The 21,879-nt window shown below is 39.0% G+C and overlaps 1 protein-coding gene across 2 annotated transcripts in view; it reads right to left on the bottom strand.

Moving 5' to 3' along the window:
- Nucleotides 1-21,879, bottom strand: part of LOC149161781 (Tetratricopeptide repeat (TPR)-like superfamily protein) — a 288,843-nt gene that overhangs the window by 130,649 nt on the left and 136,315 nt on the right. For both annotated transcript variants that reach the window (XR_016261890.1, XM_089437040.1), the window contains exon 12: nucleotides 13,916-13,992. Coding sequence is in view for 1 of the 2 variants with exons in the window: in XM_089437040.1 (XP_089293166.1) it covers nucleotides 13,916-13,992 (77 nt within the window). In the remaining variant the exon portion in view is untranslated. The remainder of the gene's footprint in view (nucleotides 1-13,915; nucleotides 13,993-21,879) is intronic.

The following is a 21,879-nucleotide window of genomic DNA, read 5'->3' as shown; positions in this document are numbered from 1 at the left end:
TTGTCATGGAGGAAGTCTTATTACGCAGCTCTTATCTGCAGTTAAGAGAGGCTCATTAGTAGTCTTGTATTGCTGTCATGATTTGTTGTAAATGACAGCATGGCCTAATTAAGGATTGTCTAGTTTGGGTCTGCTTGAAGGAATCTGGAACTATAGCCTAGCTGCTTTGCTAGGCTGCAAGCCATAGCAAGCAGCTAAGGCTAATATACATATTGCAGCATGATGGAGCAAAACAAGTATTGCAGCAACATGATGTAGCAACAAGGTATTGCAGCATGATGGAGCAACAGAAGTATTGCAGCAGCATGATGTAGCAACAAGGTATTGCAGCATGATGGAGCAACAAAAGTATTGCAGCAACATGATGTAGCAACAAGGTATTGCAGCATGATGATGATGATGTATTGAGTATGCCTTGAGTGTATGATTGGGTGGAACACAGTGACAAGTGTAACTCATGATGAAGTGCAGCATAGCAGTCATTGAGTACAGATCAGTGATGGTGCAGCATGGTGAGGTGCAACAAGTGGACGAGATGCAACACTATGATAGGTGAAGGAGTCACCTTGGAGAATCAGTTGAAGCAGCATGTCTTCAACTGATCTCATGTAGATATAGAAAGTCAATATGTTGACTTCTGTTGTAAATGTACTATCTCTCTTTGTCTCTCTCTGCTAAACTATTGAAGAACATAGAAGAAGAATTGATCAAGGGTTTCCCCACATTGGGGTTTGTCCCTGGCTAGCGCCACATCTTGTGTCCTCTTGTCTTGGCTTGTCTTCTACGATTTATGTTTATGTTCTATCTGCAATTTACTTTAATGCTGATGTGATTGTTAATTTGGAAAAGATATTGAGCTAACTGTGAAAATTGAAATAAATTGCTCTAAGCATAGAACATACCTAAAATTAACACAAGGAGATGCCCCTTACTTGTTTTTTTAACCTTGAAGATGACAATGCCTTCTTGCCTTCAATATGTTTTGCCTTCTTTTGTAGTGTACATCAGGATTGCTTCTAGGGTTTCATCCTTTTCCAAGATGATGTGATCTTTATTTTTGAGGTCCTTTGAGCTATATTGCTTTGTAGACATCTTGATGAGAGTCTTGGTGGCCTTTTCATGATGATTGTGGAGACAAAAGATCTTGTTGTTGTAGACTGCTTCTGTGATCTAGGGCTTGATCCTTAAATGTAAATCTTGATCCCTTTTCTTTGATATCCTTCAACCTGCTTTGATATCCTGCTTGAAGCTTGATCCTTGAATGTCTCTTTGCTGCCCTTCCTTTGACTTCAGCACCTTAGCACCGATTTCATGTTGAAGAATCTACAGCATTCAAGTTAATATGATCCTTCTTGTCGATGATAACTATTTGTGAAGTATTTTTGACTTTACTTATTAGCACAATCGTTGGTTGTTATTATTATTAGAGTGTGTCTTCTCATTTCATCAAATAGTTAACAAAACAAAAGAGACAAGAACACAAGTTGTTGGCTTTCAGCCAAGGCCAAAACATCTCTCTTTGAGAGGAAAACCAGCACAAAATTCTTCTTATAGAGATTCCAATTGACAAATACCAAGACCATGACCCTTGACCTATTTAGCCACTCCAAGACCAAAACACCAACCCTCTTATTTGTCACTATTGAGATCATCATCATTGCTACACCACTAAGGCCATCACTACTGCACCACTGAAATCTTCATCACTGCTGCAACACCATTGTTGCACCTTCACTAAGGTCTTCATCCTAACAACTACATCATTGCACCATTGTTGCTCCTTCACTAAGATCTTCACCTTGTGACTATGTCTCCTTCAAGATTGAGATCATAATTATGCTAAGATCATGACTGCACCTTGAAGTATGTCAAGACTGTGTGTGCTATATCGAGATCATTATTGAGATCTTGACTGCATCTCGAGGTATGTCGAGACAGAGTGTTCTCTCCCTGCACCGAGATCACCCTTGTGACAACCATGCCAAGATTGTACCTCTGTGGTACCAGTCCGAAAAAGTCTCACTGTTTTTTCCATCCGATATTTCAGAGGTGTATACACGAAGATCTCATGCATGTACCCATCTGAAAATCTCAGACTTCCTCTGTTGTACCCATCCGAAGTTACTTATTATTTTTTCCATCCAAAATTGCAGGGACATATGCGAAGATCTCATTGTAATTACCACTGAGATTTCAAAGGTATGCCGAGATCCTAACCTTTCCTTTTGCACAGACCCTAGTTGGGTATATATAGTGGTTTGTCCTCCATATTTAGTCGACATGAACCAACGAAGAGGTGTGTCATTTCAGGTGAGCCGACATGAGTGTATTCAATTCCTTTTGCAGACCGACAATAAGAGGATTGTACTTGTCTTTTTGAAGGGCTTTTTTAGACACTAGGTTGACTCATATATATTTTACATATGCTCAAGAAGAGCTCTTCATACATGACATTGACTCTTTTACTCAATAATAAATCCCAAGGCTCACAATGGGAGCCGCTAATAAATAAACATCTTGCTCATGAAACCCATGCAGCAAGGCATACAAAAATAATTTTATTTCTTTTATTTCATTATTTACAAAGATCATGTCATTATGAAGACCGAACCTAGTTACACTTTCTTCAACACACAGGAGGCTCCCACTCTTCTTTTTGTGGATTTTGATTTCGCTGAACAAGTGATGTCCATTATTGTTACCAGGTGGAATGGCTTCAACACTCAATTGCACACTTTGGCACATGCCTTGTATCCAAAATTTTATGATGAAGAATTCATTGCTAAAAGCAATGGGAAGAGGAAGGCTCCACATAAGGACAAGAAGGTGGCCAATGGAGTGAAGAACGCCTTTCAGAGGATATTTCCAGCTTCTTTACTAACTGATATACGGCAAGAATTTGCCTATTTTGTTGTTGGATTAGAGGATTTTGCAGACATATCATCTTTGGATGAGAGGAGGACCATGGACCCAATTAAGTGGTGGACTTGTCATGGGGCATGTGGTCTTCATTTGCAAAGTCTTGCCATTTGTATTCTATCACAAGTGGCAAGCTCTTCATCAACAGAACGAAATTGGAGCACCTACAATTTAATTCATAGTGTGAAGCACAACAGGTTGGGATCGCAGAAGGCAGAGGACCTTGTATATGTGCATTCAAATCTACGCCCTGTGTCTCGTAGGGGTGAAGAATATACAAGTGGACCTCATAAAGAATGGGATGTGGGTGCAGAATGTCTAGATTGAGAATTTCACACTTTTCTCTTGGTTGTATATTAGAGATCACTTAATGCATTTCGATATTTTTGGCGCTGAAATCTCGTTCTCTCTTAGAGCCATCTTCTTGATCTTTGATCAAAATATCTCTCTCGTTGTCTTGTAAGTAATCTTCTGGAATATTTTTGCATGGAAAATGTCTAATGTGTGGAAATTTTGTAACTAGGATTTTCTTTTGTACCCTAAATATTGAATATCATTGCAAAGGATTGTTAGATTGCAAATTTGTGCATGTTACTCATTGACAACAACAAGTGGATGAATGTTCTTAGTGGAGTAAAACTTGTTTTGTTTCCATGAAAGTCCATAAATCTTGGGTGGGTAAATGCCAGAGAGTGCTTGCTAGGGCATCATTTTCTTGCCTCCTTCAAGACAATTTTGGCCAAATTTCGAATCACATAGACTCCATAGACCAAGGACAAGGCACTAATCCAATAAATTTGGTGATCGCCCCTTCTTCCCTCTTCTTTATCTCCCCCAAATTTTTCAACCTTCAAACCTAGACAGGCTAGTTAGGGCTTCCTATGAAATTCATTTCAAGGACTATTTTTCAAATCCGCTTGGATAAGCTACTGCGTTGGTGTCTCCTCTTGTGATCCATTGTTCGTATGCGCAGCTAAGCAATCTTCCAAATACTTGGCAGGCATAAATATCCATAGTAGCACAAGTAATTGTATATTGAATAAAGTATATAGAATTGATGAGATGGTTACAAATGAGGGTGAGGGCTTCGTTATATACCATAGGCAAGTGCCCCTTCACTAACGGACATGTCTTTAGAACATGTCTCTTCAATACTAACAATTAGTTAGTTAATCATTAATTATGATTATTATTACATTATTTTTATTATTTTTATATAAATTTTATTCATAACATTGCCTTCCTCTTTGAAAAGATTTGTCCTCAAAGCTTACTAATGAAAGGGCTTCATCTCTTTTCCTATTTTGATTATCTTCATGTCTTTGAACTTTCATTTTCGTTAATACAAGACGATATTTTTCTCTGAGTGATAAACAAAATTGTCGGACTTAGAATGGATCGAACCATTCTAGATTAACCTTCTGCGGAATCTTCTGACCACTAGAATTTTGTAATGAATTGTTATCATAGGACTGGATCTTGCAAATTTCAGTATTCCTTGGAACATAAATCTGTTGTTTTCATTCTGAATGGTTCAAATATTTAGACTGGCTTAGTTGTTTGCTCTTGTGATTCGAATGCCAATAAGGAGTTATTTTGGTTGGAATTTCCCTTGTCAAGTGTGTAGCAATTTCTTGATTTACTTCAGGTATTGTTGTTGCTGAGTTGTCTACTGAATCATCACTTGGAATTTCCATTGTTTGAACTGCAACTCCTCAATATGTTTTAATTTATATTGGTTTTTCATAAGCCCTAGTTCTAGGTCTCCCCATAGGTCTTTCTTTGAGAGCCTTTTTGCTTCTCTTCAAGCAGCGAGCCTTTATTTGAGCCTCTCCTTTAAATGGGCCTCAGAAATCACATCATACCTAGTCATTGATTCTATCATTAATAGTGATTTCCCTCATACCATGACTCCTCCAATCGGTAAATCTCCGTAAAGAGCGGGGGAAACTAATTGCATTAACAGTTGGGTCCTTGTCTTATTGTTTTCATTTGTTCTAGTAGTTGTCCCTTAGGTACCCCTGCTAGATTGTGTGGAAACATTTTTGTTGTCATTGTCATGGAGCACAAGATGATTGTCTTGTTCCTATACGACATCATTGATATATCCTTTTGGTGACACCATTTGAATAACGAAGCCCTAGTTCATCATTGAACTTCAAAGTCTATGCTTGTAGGGTGAAGCAAGCATCTCTTAAGGCATTTCAAGTTCACCCGGTGAATCCATATTTCAAATCTTATGAAAACTTACATGGCAATAAATGCATCACTGGAAAGGCCTATTTTATATGTTTCAAGATGATGATCCTCCATCAAATGATCATGATGTCATTAGTAGTCAAGAGGAGTTTGATGCCCCTCTTGATGAATCTCTTGGGAGCCATGAAATTGAAAAACTTTCCCAATTCCCTGAAGGGGGGTTGTGTTTCTTCCCAAGATATGATGACCATACTCCACCTTCCATTTACCTTGATAATTGGGATGATGTGAGCCTAAATTAATTAGGTTTAAGGTGGCATTCAAAGAAGAATATTTGATGGAACACCTTAGTGTAATAGCTTGCTAGAAAGAGAACAAGAAGATCTACAAGATGGGATGCTAACAAGTGACTTCCAGTGGCCAGAGAAAGTATGGTGGGCAATTTACCATTTTCCTGGATTAGAAGTGACTTTGAATCAAAGTCACTTAATTAAATTTAAGAAGGGGAAAATGATTAATTGAAGGAAAAAGTCCAAAAGTGACTTGGGTAAAATAAAATAAATTAAAATTCACTTAGATCAAAGGGGAGTTTCTATAATAATACTAAAATAATCAAAATAAAATACATCTAGAACATTGGAGATCTATCCATCGCACCTTTAAAAGGAGGATGAGATCATTTGGGACATCTTGGATTCAAGTAATTGTCTTCGTGAAAGGTCTTGAAGACAACAAAAGTACTAAGGTCTTTGGGCTAAAGGAATAGCCCAGGTAAGTCAAGTATCTTGCTAATTGTGATTTGTAGGTGAAGGGAAGTTGATTGTATTTGTTGAGCAGATGAGGACCTGATGGACTAGGCCTCAACCCCAAGTTATCAATCAGTCAAAGGATTGACTATGTATATTAGTGTCGTATCATGCTTTGTAACGGGCCACGATCTATGCTACCGAAGCCCTAAGGTTTTCTTATTGATGGACTAATAAGAAACATGATTTGGGCCAAATATCTTGATTATTATTGTTGATCTATTTGTTGTTATATTTTGTTGTGCAAAGTAGTTTTTGGTTTGGCATCACTAGTGTGTTTATGTTCCTAGCTAGGGAATAGACCTAACCAAGGGTGCAAGGAAATCCAACATGGTATCTAAGCTACTTTGATGGGCAACTAGATCAGAGTGTGCACAGGTCCCAGCTCTAGGAGGGAGTTGTTAGACTATTGCAAGAAGTAGCAATATTGCCAACTCGCAATTGGCTAATCATGGATCAGAAGATTTAGCTGAGAACATGGAGATGTGGTCTTGACTGGTTTGATGACGAGATCGAATGGGAGTTCTAGTGGATTGGTGGAGAACTTGGTGCACAACAATATGTAGTGCAACAAGTTGTTGATAATGGGCCTCTGTTGACTTGTCAAAGTATGTCGAGACAGTTCAGGTGCCTCGGAAAGGAGTGCTTTGGCACGATCAGGGTAGCTCGATGGATGGAAAGTTGATCATGAATTAGTATCTTCATTGGGTTGCAGGGTTGCACATCCAAGAGTGGAGCCATGCGCACATGATGTATTTGACCTAGGAGGATCAGGACACTTGCAGAGTTGAGTTGTAGTGGTCTAGAGTGGAGTTGGCCTAGTATTCAACCGCAACTCGGAATTGACCTTCAAAGGGGACACAAGTTTAGTTGCATTCAGATTTGTGGGGGAGCGCTCCCCCCCTCGAACCCGCTCCCAATCCGCGCTCCGGGCGGGAGCGGCTCGGGAGTGCGCTCCCGAAATCGCTCTCGAACGAGAGTGATTTTGGGAGCACGCTCCCGATAAAAAAAATTGCGCTCCCTACCAAAATCGGGAGCGATATCGGGAGCGTCGCTCAAGGAGCGAAAATTACAGCTTAGGAGGGATCAGGGAGTGATAGCTCCCGAGCATTAAATTTTCGCTCCAGGAGCGATTCGAGTGACGCCAGGAGCATTCCGCGCAAAAAAAAAAAAAATCACAGACGCGAAAAAGAAATTAATTAAAAAAAAAAATTATGTTTCAAAATCACTTAGGGGCAAAAAAATTTCATTATCACTTGAATGAGTTGAGTAGAAGTTGGAGAGCAAGAGCAAAGGAGTGAGGAGAAGCGAGGAGCAAGCACCGAGGAGCAAGGAGCAAGCCTGCAAAGAGGTTAGTAACTTAGTAATATAGTATTTTAAACCTCAGTTAGGTAGCAATTTAGTTCAGTTTAGTTAGTTTAATTTAGTTTAGTTTATTAACTTTATTTAGTAAAAAAATCATGAATCTAAATTAAATTAATTAATCTAAATAATTAAATTAATTTTCTCATTCATATTCCCATTCCCATTCCCATTCCCATTAAATTTTGCAGATTCAAAAGCCTACAAATATAAAACATCATGGACCTGGCTATATTTATTGGCATTTTCCTCTTCTTGGTCCCTTTTATGGTTATTATGGTGCTTGAGAGTAGGAAACAGAGGGGTCAAAATGAAGAGGGGGATGAAGAAGCTGGAGAAAGTGGATTTGATAAAACCTCGGTGAGGAGGAGCTGGAAGAGGGTGAACATGACTCTCAAAAAACTAAACAAGACCAAACCCCATTGTGGAAATATGTTAACAGGCCTGAAGCAGGGAGAGGGGGTGGAACCACTAAATTTCATTGCCCCCAATGAAACAATAATTACACAGTTTCATACCCCCGTGCCAGAAAACACCTCTGCAGGGAAAGGCCATGGGATGGAGATAAACAAATAGGAATCAAAACTTGTCCAGCGGTGTTAGCAGCGAATAGAGCCAAATCATAAGGGAAGAGGAGGAAGTGCAATACAAATCTAAAAAATCAAGGGGTTTCTTTGAACCAAGCTCACAATCACAAGCACAAAGAACTCCTTCAGCATCCTCCCAAGGCAGTGGATATGGAGGCACAGGGTCATCAGCTTTAAGGCGTAGAACCATATCAGATTTCCTTGATGAGGGGTGTGGGAATGATGTGGATTCAAATTTCAAAGGTTTACAGGTTTCTCTATGCATGTCGGATACCATTCAATGTTCTTCGCTCACCTTATTGGCACGAAATGGTTTCTGCCATAAATGATGCCCCTAAAGGATACAAGAGCCCTGGGTATGACAAGGCAAGAACCGTTGGACTTGATCATGAAAAAGCAAAAATATCACATTCTTTGAATAGAATGACAAGTTCTTGCACTGACCAAGGGGTGTCCATTGTATCTGATGGATGGACAAATGTAAAAGGCAAGTCATTGATAAATGTTCTTGTTGTGTCTGTTAGTGGTGCCATCTTTCTAACTGCACATGATTACTAAGACAAGTTCAGGACTACCATCAACATTGTAGAAGCATTACTTGAAACAATTGACTGTATTAGGCCATACAATGTCATCCAAGTCATCACTGATAATGCTCCTAATTGTAAGGCAACGGGAGCAATTATTGAGGATAGATACCCCAACATATTTTGGTCTAGATGTTTGGTTCACCAAATGAACCTTTTGATGCATGATGTCGTCAAGAACAAAAATGCACAATACAAATCGATTGGTGATTTGTACAAGAAAGGCAAACAAATGATAAAATTTATTACAAATCATAGCAATACCCATGGCCTTTTCCGCAGTCACTCGAGATTGGAGTTGTTGAAGATTGCGAAGACCAGATTTGGTAGCTATTACCTCACCTTCAGGCGCCTTTTGAAGGTAAGAGAGTCATTGGCTGGCATGGTATCAAGTCCACATTGGCAGGTATTAAAGGAAAGGGCTACAAATGCAGCTGACAGACGAGGTTTTGAACTGGTGGAGGAGGCCACTCTTGATGGTCAGTTTTGGACAAGTGTGAGGCAAGTATTGGATTTCACCAAGCCCATTTATCACGTGATTCGATTTGCAGAACAGATAAACCAGTGACTGGCGAGGTGTATGAGCAAATGGATACCATGTTGGGGTAAATAAAAGATATTGTTCTTAACAGAGATCCCGACTTGTACAAACTCATTCATGAATGTGTGTGTGAACGGTGGAATAAACTTAATCTTCCACTACATTGCTTGGCATATATCCTTACGCCAAAATACTACTCTACATCTTGGTTGGGCCAACCTGCACCAGGGGGTGGGATTAGGACCAAACCCCATTTAGATGCAAAGGTAACTAGTGGATATTTGCAAGCATTAGAAAAGTTGATACCTGACAGGGAGGAATGTGCAGCTGTGCACCTTGAAATAGGCAAATACTTCAGTGGCACTGGTTTGTTTGGTAACTTCCATGCAATGGAAGACAGAGACAAATTTGATTCTCTCACATAGTGGGAAAGATATGGCGGCCAGGGACTTTTTCCAAAATTGGCAAAAAAAGTTCTATCACAGGTTGTAAATACTTCTTCTGCAGAGAGGTGTTGGAGCACCTACAGCTTCATACATAATGTGAAAAGAAACAGACTCAATGATAACCGAGCAAAAAGCTTGGTTTATGTGCACTACAACTTGAGGTTGTTGAGTCATTACTGTGATCGGGTTTATGAGGATCCCACATATGAAATTTGGGACAATCACCCAGAGGATGAAAATTTGGAGGATGGAACTATACATCTTGAAGAACTGGAAAAGGAACTTATAAGGGATGAAGATGAAGCAGCTGCAGCAGCCATGCCACCATCCAGTAGCAGTGCTCGAGCTCCGAGTCTTGTTCCTTTGCTGTCACCACCTCCATCTACACCCTCACGTGAAGGGCATGTGCCTTCTAGTTCTGGTCGTCGGTCTGTGCGGGAGACTCCTAGAAGACCACCACGACCTGCTTATACCCCTGGAGACTCTCGTGGCAAGGGCCACATGTAGATTTACAGTTTACTTGTCTTTTCTAGTTTCTATTAGTTTTCATAACTGTTGAGTGTTGAGTCCTTGACTCTTGACTCTTTAATATCATAATGACATTTTTTGTAAACAATATATGACTGTGACAATGAAAATTTGAAGTTTGAAGTTGGCAATTATAACTCATTAGTAATGATTGTGAATTACGAATATGATGCTTCGTGAAAGACTAAAGTTGTTTCATTTCATTTCATTATTCATGTTTCATTTTATAACATTTCATTTCATGTTAACAGTTAGAAGTTAGGACTTAGAAATATCTAAGATATTATTTCTTGTAATGCTTAAACTTAGCTTACAAGTACAGCTTTGGTGATCAATGATGATAAATGTTATATATTGAATTTTCAATTTTGAAAGCTTGAAGTTGAAACTTTAAGATTGAATTTGATGAATCATGATTCACGAGACTCAATATGTTGCAGCGGTAATATGTATTTTACTAACTTGTGGACATGGCTAATGAAGATTATAACTTCCAGATTATTGATGTGATATGGTTCAATGATCAATCTATGTTTTTTATGTTTTTTATATCTACTTCATCATTCTACATGTTTTTGTTGACATATATGTATCAAAAATTAAAAAATATATATATTTTTAAAAAATCGCTCCAGGATTCGCTCCCAAACCGGGAGCTTCTAAAAATGTCGCTCCCGCTCTCGTTTTCACTCCTGCTCCCCACTTTCACTCCTACTCCCAAGTAACATTGGTTGCATCACTCTCTAGTAGGGAAAGTAAATTGAGCAGAGGAGTTTATAAAGGTTTAGAGGGAGTCTAGCTTCAAAGGGAGACTACGAAGAAAAGTCAGTTGCTCAGTGGACGTGTAACCTTCAGGGTTAAAGCGAGAGAGTGGAGTCTACCAAGCCATACAAGGACAGTCATGAACCATGCAAGGACAGTCATGCTGGCGCAAGGAAAGTTGTATACCATGGGAGGACAATTATGGATCATGTAAGGAAAAGTCATGGTACCTACAAGTATATTCATGCACCATGCAAGATAAGTCGTGATCAAGCACAAAAGATAATGTGGCACATATAAGGACATTCATGGCCATGCAAGGTAAAGTCATGTCTCATGCAAGGAAGTAATGGGCATGTAAGGAAAGTCATGGAGCTAGAGATTTTTATGAGGACATGAAAATACCTTCCCCACTAAGAAGGAGTGTTCAAATTTGGGTAGCTCGGAAGGAATTTCCAAGTCAAGAAAACCCACAAAAAGGAGGCTTGTGGGAAAAGTACCCATGTATTGGGGTTTTGGACCTAAAGTTGTGGGCTTAAACCCAAGGAAATTAATATTTTATCCTAATTTGTTAGTGAGTTGTTAATTGATAGTTTCTTGAAGGACAAAGAAGACCCCAAGACACTTAGACAAGAGTGATAAATAGGGGCCAAAGGATAAGCCACATCCCATCAAGTGAGAAGGACTTCACTTGTGTGGATAAGGCTAGAAGGACTTAGCCTCGTTAAGCCCTAGAAGGAGCCACAGCCAATGAGGAGGGTCGAGTTTTTGTGGATGGAAGAGGCTGAGTTTATATTCTGGTTAGCAAAGAGTGTTGGAAATATGGTAGCCATGGTCAGTGATGGTCATTATTTTGAATTGTTTTATGCCCTCCCAAAATTACTCAAGTCAACCTCCTTTTGTTCAAGTCAGTTGGGCCCCTTAGAGGCACCTATTCAACCCCCTTGAGAAGTCTATATATTGAAGAGCCCTCCTCATTTGGGCATCGACCTATCTGATAATAAGCTTTATTCCAGCGAAGAAAGATAGTTTGAAGGGGTCCAGAAATCTCAGAAGGCTTGGCATACATGTTTCTAGTTAGATATTATCTTTGATGTCTTGTTTATTTGATGTATTGATGAATTGAACTCTCTCTCTCTCTCTCTCTCTCTCATAAGGAGAGACTTTGTTCTGTTTTCCCCTTGAGGGTTTTTCCTTGGCCCTGGGACTAATTTTTGTGTCTATTGTCTCATTGTCATTTTCTACTACTTTTTCATGCTTATTGGTCGAAATTTACTTTTGTACAATTGCCTAATGATATTGGATGAATGCTATATGAAAATAATGCTAACTGATCATTGCAAGTAGTTATCTGTTGAAGAAAAATGTTATAGCTTGTTTGCCCTAGAAATATCAAGAAGGAGAACCACAACAACGAAGCAAGTTGGTTGTTTCTCTAGACCAACAAAGAAGAGGTTGAGGTTCTAAAGTGATAAGCATTCCGCTGGCAGGGGTGAGGTTTGTAGGCCTAGCAGCAACGCTGAGGGTCACAGTGTTGACTGCAGAGTTGGTCGCATGGCCACAACCCCTAAAGTAAGGAGTTCATTGGTGTATGTAGGTTGGCCGAGAGCACAAGGTGGTTGGTTAAGGTCGTAAAGGGCCTCTGAAGGAAGAAAAGGTTGAACAAGGGTCCCGGTAGCCCTGTTAGGGTAGACTAAGGTCACTTAAGTGGGCTTAGGATTCTATAGGAGTGTTGTTGTAACAACACATTGAGGAAAGACAGGAGTCGAAGTGCGCAAATCGGTTGCACTGAAGTTAAGGAGAAGGGTTACAGCAGTGTGGACAAGCCTACCAGGTGGGAAGCAAAGCAAGAGTCTTCCAAGTGGGCAACAAGGTTGACCATGGTCTAAAGGAGTAGACCATGTGTTATAAGAAGTTGGTAGCAGCAAAGGACTAAGGCTACAACAAGCACACCAAGAGTAATGGGGTCTTTAGGCTAAAGGAACATCCTAGATAAGTCAAGTGTCTTGTTGATTGTGATTTGCAGGCAAAGGACAACTTATTGGATTTGTTGGGAAGATGAGGTACTAGGCCTCAGCCCTAGGCTATCAGTCAAAGGATTGAATGTGTACTACCATTGTATCAGGGTTTGTAAAGGGCCATGATCCCTAGTAGGAGAGCCCTAAGACTTTCTTATTGATAGACTAAGAAGGAACGTGATTTGGGCCAAATATCTTGTGTATTGTTGTTGATTTGTGTGCTATTATATTTCGATGTGCAAATTCGTTTTTGGTTGGGCATCTCTAGTGTCATTATGTTCCTAGCTAAGGCATGACCTGACCTAGGGTGCAAAGAAATTGCAACAAAGAACACTGTCAAGGTCGGTCAATTATCCAAATTTTTCACTTGAACCATATTAGTATGCCCATAACATTAAGTGAAAGCACATGATTGCAAAATTGTTAAAGTAACCTATCGATGGATGACCCACCTTCCTTTAAGAAGGACTGCCTAGTGGGAGAGAGAAACCTGACAGGAGCAAGAAGTGGAGGATCATGGCATCATGTTATTTGTTGATCATATAGCATAGTTGGCTAGCTAGTTGTCCAATAAGAAAAAAAAATCTCCTAGGGGTTACCCACTTTTGGGGGGGTAACAAGACACATCATTGCAAGCTAACAAAGGAAACAAGCGAACTCTCATAAATATGGAGGAAAAATGGCATAATCATGCAAAGATGTCAATAAGGATGTCGATGATGGCGAACCTTGATAATACTAAGATGTTGGTTAAACAATTAGTGTTGGCTTCCATGGAAATCCCTATGAAACAAGTAAAATAGCCCTCCCTCTAATCTCATTAGGATATTCCATACTTTACCATGGAATTTTGGGATTCTACAACACAAATCTCCTCTTGATGAACATCATACATTATTGGCATACTAACCCAATATAATAGGTCTAAGTTTACTAACCAATACATGAGGCACAATTATGTTAGGATAGCATATATGTATATAACACTCTAGATTTACATGTTTGGACTCTTTAGTCCCACCATTCACAATTATTTTGTAGGTTCAATAATGTAGATACAATTTCAATTTTAGTGTTAATTTCAAACCTTGTAAAATGGCAGGACATCCCAAATCCTCTAGAAAATATAAGGGAAAAAAGTGTAAAACAAAGGCATTTACCCTCTGATTGACAAGCCAAACTCTAGAATCAAGATTGCCTCCAATAAATAACCATGATGTTGAGTGCGCCAAAACAACTGCATAAATGACAATAGACAAAAGATTGTTAAATGAATAATGGCATTAATAAATGAAGAAAGTAATGGATTGTTAAGAAACAAAACACATTATCTTTAATGCCATAACATAAAATTCAGAATGCCTCTTCAAAAACAATACACAATTTACAACAAATATTTTTTATGTTAGTATAAATCAATATAAACATATTAATATATTTTGTTGACAAACAAGTTCAGGAGACTATAGGGTGCAGCTTTCATTTGAAAATCCATCCATGTTAGGTAACTATGGCATAGAGACTTATTTCTCTACCTTGTTATGATTATCCAACTTTAAACAACTAGTACCATGCATGATTTGAGAGTTTTAGTCAATTTTGCAACTCATCCACTCTCAAGCATAAAAAATTTATATATTAACTTGTGTTGTATGCCTTATTTGTCAACCCTAAATCCCATATTCAATATTCAATGGCTTTGAACTCCCTAAATAAGAGAAATGGTTAGTTATGGAACCTTCCTACAATAGATTCCTTTCTTTTATCTCCAATTTAAAGATGATAGTTGTGTCATGAAAAGCAATTCATATTTTAATTAAAAAAAACCAACAATGTAGCGGACCTTTCATAACAAGCGAAGTCACTTCATCTATGTTCATGTTCATGTTCAAATTTGATGATAACTAAATTCCAAAGAATGAAAGAAATCACTTGTGGAAAATATATAGTAACATTCCACATTACAGTCAACAAAAAGATAATTTTATCACAACTTTCTAAAACCAAATTAAAATTGCTAAAGTAGATACCCGATAATAGTCATATCTTGTACTTGGGACTCTGGGAGTTTTCCTAGGGGATAAGACAACCATTACAATTAAATCTCCCACCTTAGCATTATATCTATGTAATAAGAGTAGTCATTGGAATATCTGGGAGTTTTCTTATGTGATAAGAAAATCATTACCATTAAATCTCCCACCTTAGCAATAAATCGATGTAATAAGACTAGTTGTTGGAATATGAATCCATTAAAGTATCATTTCCTCTCCTCTTCTACACATTGTGTTTTCTATGTTTCTACCATTGTACACGTAAAACTTTGACATGGTATTTGAGCCACAAAAGAAAATCCCAAGGGAACCATGATGAAAGTTAAGAGTGAAGCCATGAGACTATCATGGGTCGTAAGGAAGAAGAAAAGATAGGGCAAACATTGTGCAGATCACATCAAAAGGGTTAGAATACAAAAGAAAAGTTAATATATTTCAAGAAACTAAGTTATGAACTTCAATAAAGTAAACAGTTTTATTGAGCACGAATATTTTTAAGGAGAAAAATTGCTCACAATGGGCAGAGTGAAAATGTTGATTTTGGGTAGCATCAGATGTGCTCTAGCTCCGAAATTTTGTGGAGGGGATAAAATACGTCAGATCTCCAAGACCCATAAATCATTTGGAGAAACTCCACCTAGATTGTCAGTTGCTAAAATAATTAATATTTTTAACAGGGTTCCTAAGTCTAAACTTAAGAAAATAAAAATATTAAGGGGTATTAATAAAAATATGGGTGAGAAGCTTCACAGAGACGAGGATCAAGTTTGTTTTAATCTTAGCCGTTGATTAGGGACTTAATCTCGGTCGTTGAATCATCAACAAGAAAAGTATAAGAAAAAACTTGAGAGTCATTTGGAGACACACCAGGCAAATACTTAATAACCCGAGAGAAATTGATTCTTAAGGAGTTTGATTTCAGAGGGAGAGTTGCAGGGTGAAGGAAGAGGAGGGCATCAGTCAGAGACTGAGGAGGAGGTGACGCAGAGCATCAGAGGGACAACGCAGAGGGAAGATCAGAGAGAGCGCAGCAAAGGACGCAGTTCTCACGTAGAAGTGACGTAGAGGTGACGAGGATCAACTCTATTTTAATCTCAGTCGTTGATAAGGGACTTAAACTTAGTCGTTGAATCATCAATAGGAAAAGTATAAGAGAAGACTTTAGAGTCATTTGGAGACACACCGGGCAAATACTCAGTAACCCGAGGGAAATTGATTCTCAAGAAGGAGTTTGATTTCAGAAAGAGAGTTACATCGTGAAGGAAGAGGAGGGCATCAGCATCAGTCAAAGACTGAGGAGGAGGTGATGCAGAGCATCAGAGGGACAGCGCAAAGGGAAGATCAGAGAGACGACACAGCAAGGGACGCAATCCTCATGCAAGGCTCACGCAGAAGTGACGCAGAGGGGACGCGGTGAAGGCTAAAGGATCTTCAGGGTGTGAGAACTTCTCCAAAGCAAGGGAAAAATTGTCTCAGGTGTTTCTCTCAGAAGCGTCTCTATATTTTGTAAAATTGTTCCTTTTAAAGAGATTGTTGTTGAAGAATAATAAATAAACCCTCATCTGATGCACCGGTTTCACGCATTGGATTTTTCCAAGGACAATTGTCCAAAAATAATTGTGCCGATGTGATTGATTGTGCTTGTATATCACTGTTATTTTCTCTATGCTATTATGTGATAATTGCAGTAGAATTTATTTTGATGTTTACTGAAGGGTTTTGTAAATAACTTATTTAATAGGAGAAATAAATCAGTTACTAGAGTAGAATTTTGTGTAAGAAATTTTCACAGAAAAGTCGATGAGTGGCAAGTTGATGCGATGCAAGCAAGACAAAGTTACAGTAATATGAAACTTGACACATAAAAAGGCAATCCAAAACAAAAAAAGATGGTAGCAACATTCAAGTGTTCATTGTCTTGGGCCCTATCATCTAACATCACCATCTAAACTTATAAATGACAAAAGTGTTAGTATATCATATTGACATAGGTTTGTATTATCAGTAACATTTATTACTATTAATATAATAATAATTTATTATATTAATAAGAATAATACTATGCCCCTATGGAGTGTGACCATTGTGTTTGTATCTATGATGCAGGGTGTTACCTTCTAAATTTTCACTTGCTATAAAAGTTCTAAAGCACAATCATGAAACCCCAAAGGTGACTTGGATAAGCTATCCATTGTTACCTTACTAGCGTTATCTTTCTCTCTTCTAGCTAGCTTTTTTCTAGATCAAGTGGGGCAATCGCAAAGGAAATCTATGATGTTGTACACAGCAGGAGAGCAAAGGAGCTTTAGAACAAATCTGATCTAGGATTTTAAAAGTGTTAGACTTGTAATCAAATTTGATTAGTCTTTCTGCAAAGTACAAAACAACAATATAAAGAGGCTAATTTAAGCAAATCAAACATGTTCCTATGCTAAAAATCTGGGATTTACTTTTACAAACTTCAAGTGAAATTTAAGGTGTGAAATTAGGGCTCAAACGGCTTGAGCAATTGATCTGAATTTAAGATCTTTACCGCTTTAATTTAGAGATCTTGAAAATAGAAATAAAATTTGTAAACTTTTTATCACTTTGATGTGGTTGAGAGGCAAGATCAGTCCCTTGCATTTATTATGGTTATGGAGTTAAGGAAGTTTCTTTAGAGGGCAGTTATATTGAAAAATTAGGAGTTGTTTGAGCTGCAAAATGCATGTTACAACAGCCCTAAATTTGGTAAACAATCTTCTGTTAAAGTTCTTTGTAGCTTTGGAAGGTCTTCTACATGTGCTTGGTGTCTTAGCGTGTAGGAGATAGTTGATTGTCTCTTTAGGTGCTTGCTTGGTGGAGTAAGTGATTTATGACTTCTTTCCAAAGTCTAGCTTAGGAAAAGTACAATAATTAAAATCAATTAACTATTGTGGACTATTAAGCCAAAGTACTAACAGTAATTAAGAAAATTAATTAAGTGAATTTGATATCATCTCAATCATTGATCTCAAGTGAGGCAAGATCTAATCTCCACTGTCAATCACTTAGAAGCTTAAGGCTAAGGATTTGGCTTAATGAAGTTATAAAATAAGACGGGAATGATGAAGACACAACAATAACAAGGGAAGTGAATTTCTCTAGAGCATTGTTTTACAAAACGGGCGGGTTGAAACGGAAACGGCCGTTTCGGACCGTTTCATTAGCCCACAGCTTGACCCGGCCCATGACCCGGTTCGGCTGGCCGAGTCAGCCAATGACTCGGCCGAGTCATAGCTGACCCGGTCAACCCAGCCGGGTCCCGTCATGACTCGGCCGTTTCAATAAAGTCCGGCTGGGGCAGCGTATTTACCAAAAAAAAATGAATTTTTTGTTGATTTTTGATAAAGTTAGTTAGGGTTTGTGGAGCTGAAAGGGTTATTGTGATTTGTTTAATGCTTTTGGGGTCCATTTCCCCCTCCCAAACTCTATTTAAGACAGCCAAATGCTCTCATTTCACTCACAGCAGTCTTATGCATTTGAGTGAGAGTCTTCTTTGAGAGTTAGTGAGCAGTTCTTGAGCTTGTTTTGGAGCAGCAGTGAAGAGTCTTGGAGGAGCATTGTAGCTGGAGTGAGGAGCTTCTTGGGCAGCCATTTGGAGCAGCATTGAGGAGCTGATTTTTGGAGCAAGCTTGAGGAGGCAGTTTGTGCCTGGAGGTATTTTTTTCCACCTCTATAAATCTGTTTTTACTTAGTAAATTTTAGGTGCATATCAAGATAGCTTAGAGAGTGTTTTTAGTCAAATAAATGAACATTGAATCAATTTTTTTATTTTTTTTTCATTTTCAGATTGTTTTCCTAGTCAAAAAATGGCACCTAGAGCAAAAGATCCTGCTTGGGCATATGTTGAAATGGTTGATGATGAGATGTGTTGCAAGTTTTGCCATAGGAAAATTAAGTCAGGTCCTGGGGGGATTCATAGGCTGAAACAACACTTGGCAGGGATTAAAGGCAATATTACTGCATGTAAATCTGAGGAAATTGGGGAGATTAGAAAGAATTTGTTGGAAAGCTTTGAAAAATTTCAAGAAGAAAAGACTAGGCAAAAAGAGATACACGCTGAAATTGGGAGGAAGAGGGAGATACAAAGAATGATGGCTGCCAACCCCCACTATGAGTTTGAGGGTTCTTCCTCTATCCCTCAAACTGATGCATCAAACCCTTTCCGTTATGTTCCTCCCTCTTTTGCTTCTGTTCAAGATAAGGGAAAGGGTAGAATGAAGGGTGATGGGACTATCAAAAGTTTTTTCACTCATTCAGGCTCCTCTCCATCAGATGCACATGGTCCTGAAGTTAGTAAAGGTCTTGCTCAGCCCACTTTAGATGACCATTGGAAGAAAGAATTGAGGGAGACTGCTTGTGACTACATAGCTAGATGGTGGTATGATGCTGATATCCCCTTTAATGCTGCTCGTTCACCATATTATGAGCCTATGTTTGAGGCCATACATGCTGCTGGAAAAGGCTTCAAAGGCCCTACTATGCAAGAGCTAAGGGGGTTTCGTTTGCAGAAAGAAATTAAATCAATTAATGAGTATTTGCAAGATTTCAAGGAATCATGGGCAAGAACAGGGTGTACCATCATGTCAGATGGATGGACTGATCAAAGAAACAGTACCATCATAAACTTTCTTGTCTTCTGCCCACAGGGAACCATGTTTTTAAAATCAGTTGATGCATCTGATAAGGTAAAAGATGGCCACTTGTTGTTTCAGCTATTGGATGAGGTTATTCAGGATGTGGGGGTGGCTAATGTTGTTCAAATCATCACAGACAATGCCTCTAACTATGTTCTTGCTGGTACACTGTTAGAGGAAAAACACAAGACCATCTTTTGGACCCCATGCGCTGCACATTGCATAGACCTCATGCTTGAGGATATTGGAAAATTAGATTGGGTCAGAAACACTGTAGATAATGCCAAAAGCATAACAAAATTTATCTACAATCATACACTGGTTTTGAGTCTCATGAGGAAACACACTGGAGGCAAGGATATTATTAGGCCTGCCATCACTAGATTTGCTACACATTTTTTGACATTGCAATCTATGCTTTCCCAACATAGAAACTTGCAAAAGATGTTTTCCAGTGATGATTGGAATCAAAGCAGTTGGTCTAACAAACCAGAAGGCAGAGAATTGAAAAGGAAAGTCCATGATGAAACTTTTTGGAGAAAGGCAGCAGAGATTGTGAAGGTTGCTGAGCCACTAGTTAAGGTGTTGCGGTTGGTGGATGGGGAAAGGTTGGCTATGGGCTTCATTTATGAGGCTATGGATCAAGCAAAGGAGCAAATAAAGACAGCATACAAGGATAGAGTGGCAAAGTATGGGCCCATTTGGGCAATCATTGATGAAAGATGGAACAATCAACTCCATCGCCCTATACATGCAGCTGGGTATTTTTTGAACCCACGGTATCATTATAAAGCTAAGGAGTCAGGAGCTTTGAGGGGGGAGGTCAGAGATGGACTGGTTGATTGCATTGAGCGCATGGTCCCATCGGAGTCTGATCAGCTGCCGATACATCAGCAGGTCACATCCTTCAGCAATGCAACAGGTACCTTTGGGAAGAACCTAGCAAAGATTGCAAGAGAAGCAGATGAGCCAGGTAAACAAAAATTTCAATTTTCAATTTCTTAATGGTTTTACTTTTTTTATTAAAGTTTGTTAAATCATTTATAATTTGAAAGTTAGATATAATTTGTAATTTTGTTGAGCTTCAGCCTTCATCTAACTCATAATTCATTACACTCCTATGTTTTTTGCAGCACAATGGTGGGAGGCCTTTGGTGGCCAGTGCCCTGAATTGCAAAGGTTTGCAATTCGTATTTTGAGTCAAACTTGCAGTGCATCTGGGTGTGAGCGCAATTGGTCTGTCTTTGAGAGGATTCACACAAAGAAGAGAAACCGTTTGGAGCAAAAACGGTTGAATGATCTAGTTTTTGTCCAATACAACCTTCGGCTCAGACGGAACCAATTGCTGAACAAAAGACCTGATTCAGATCCCATTGTGTTGGAAGACATTGATCCAACATCAGATTGGGTAGTGGAGAGTCGTCTACCAGAGTTTGATCCTGATGAGGATCTTGATGAAATTGATGTTGGAGATCCACTGCAGCATGTTCAGTTGAATGCAGATCCCAATCCACCAGCCTCAGTCTCACAGCCAGCTAGTAGGACTCCAGTTGTAGGTGCTTCGCCTTCCTCTGCTCAGCCACGACAGAAGCGCAGCCGCATTTGTACTCTATCTCAGCTTGCATCTGCTGCACAGCCTAGTGGTACTGGCACCACTTCTACAGTTGCAGTTGGAGACGATGATGATGAGGAGGAGCCATGGGGCCCCTTGTCTGACTCTGATGATGATGATCCAGAGATTGGTCGAGATGATCTTGGCTCCTCTGGCAGTAGCTACTAGCCTCCTTGGTTATTTGTATTTTGTTTTGACTCTTGAGTCTTTGATCATGTATGACAGACTACAGTTGACTATGTATTTACTATTGCCATTGGGTACACCGTACCATTTTGATATAATGGATTGGTTCATGAGCCTACTTTGATCATATGTTGCCTTCCATGTATATTATAATGTTGTGTGTTTCGAAACTTGAATGAAAATCTTTAAACTTATGTTTAAAATATTTAAAATTATGTTTTTTTATAAAAAAAATAAATATTTAATGTATTTTTTACAACGACCGAGTCATTGAAATCGAGCCGGCCGAGTCATTACCGAGTCCGAGTCCGAGTTGTAAAACACTGCTCTAGAGTGAGAGGTTCAGCTAGACTACAGAGTACGGAGGAAGAGTGGAGGGAAATTTTGGGAGTATTTCCAAGAGGTTGAGTTTAAGAAATCAAGAGGTCAAGTAGTTGAATGGTAGAGGTGGCCAAGATGTGGACAAGTTGATTGATACACTCAACCGATTTTTTTGAGTGTGCAGTGGTTGTACAAGGAGGAAAGGAGAGGGTCTATTTGTTGGTGGTGGAGACCAAGTTTATCTTGGGATAAATTCTTCAAGAGGCCAATTTTCTGGTGGGTTGAATTCTTTG

This window comes from Pinus tabuliformis, chromosome 5_2 (genome assembly GCF_031772625.1).
Source record: "Pinus tabuliformis cultivar Carrire ecotype Pingquan chromosome 5_2, CPIR1, whole genome shotgun sequence".
NCBI lineage: Eukaryota > Viridiplantae > Streptophyta > Pinopsida > Pinales > Pinaceae > Pinus > Pinus tabuliformis.
This window is presented reverse-complemented; position numbering and strand designations above follow the sequence as displayed.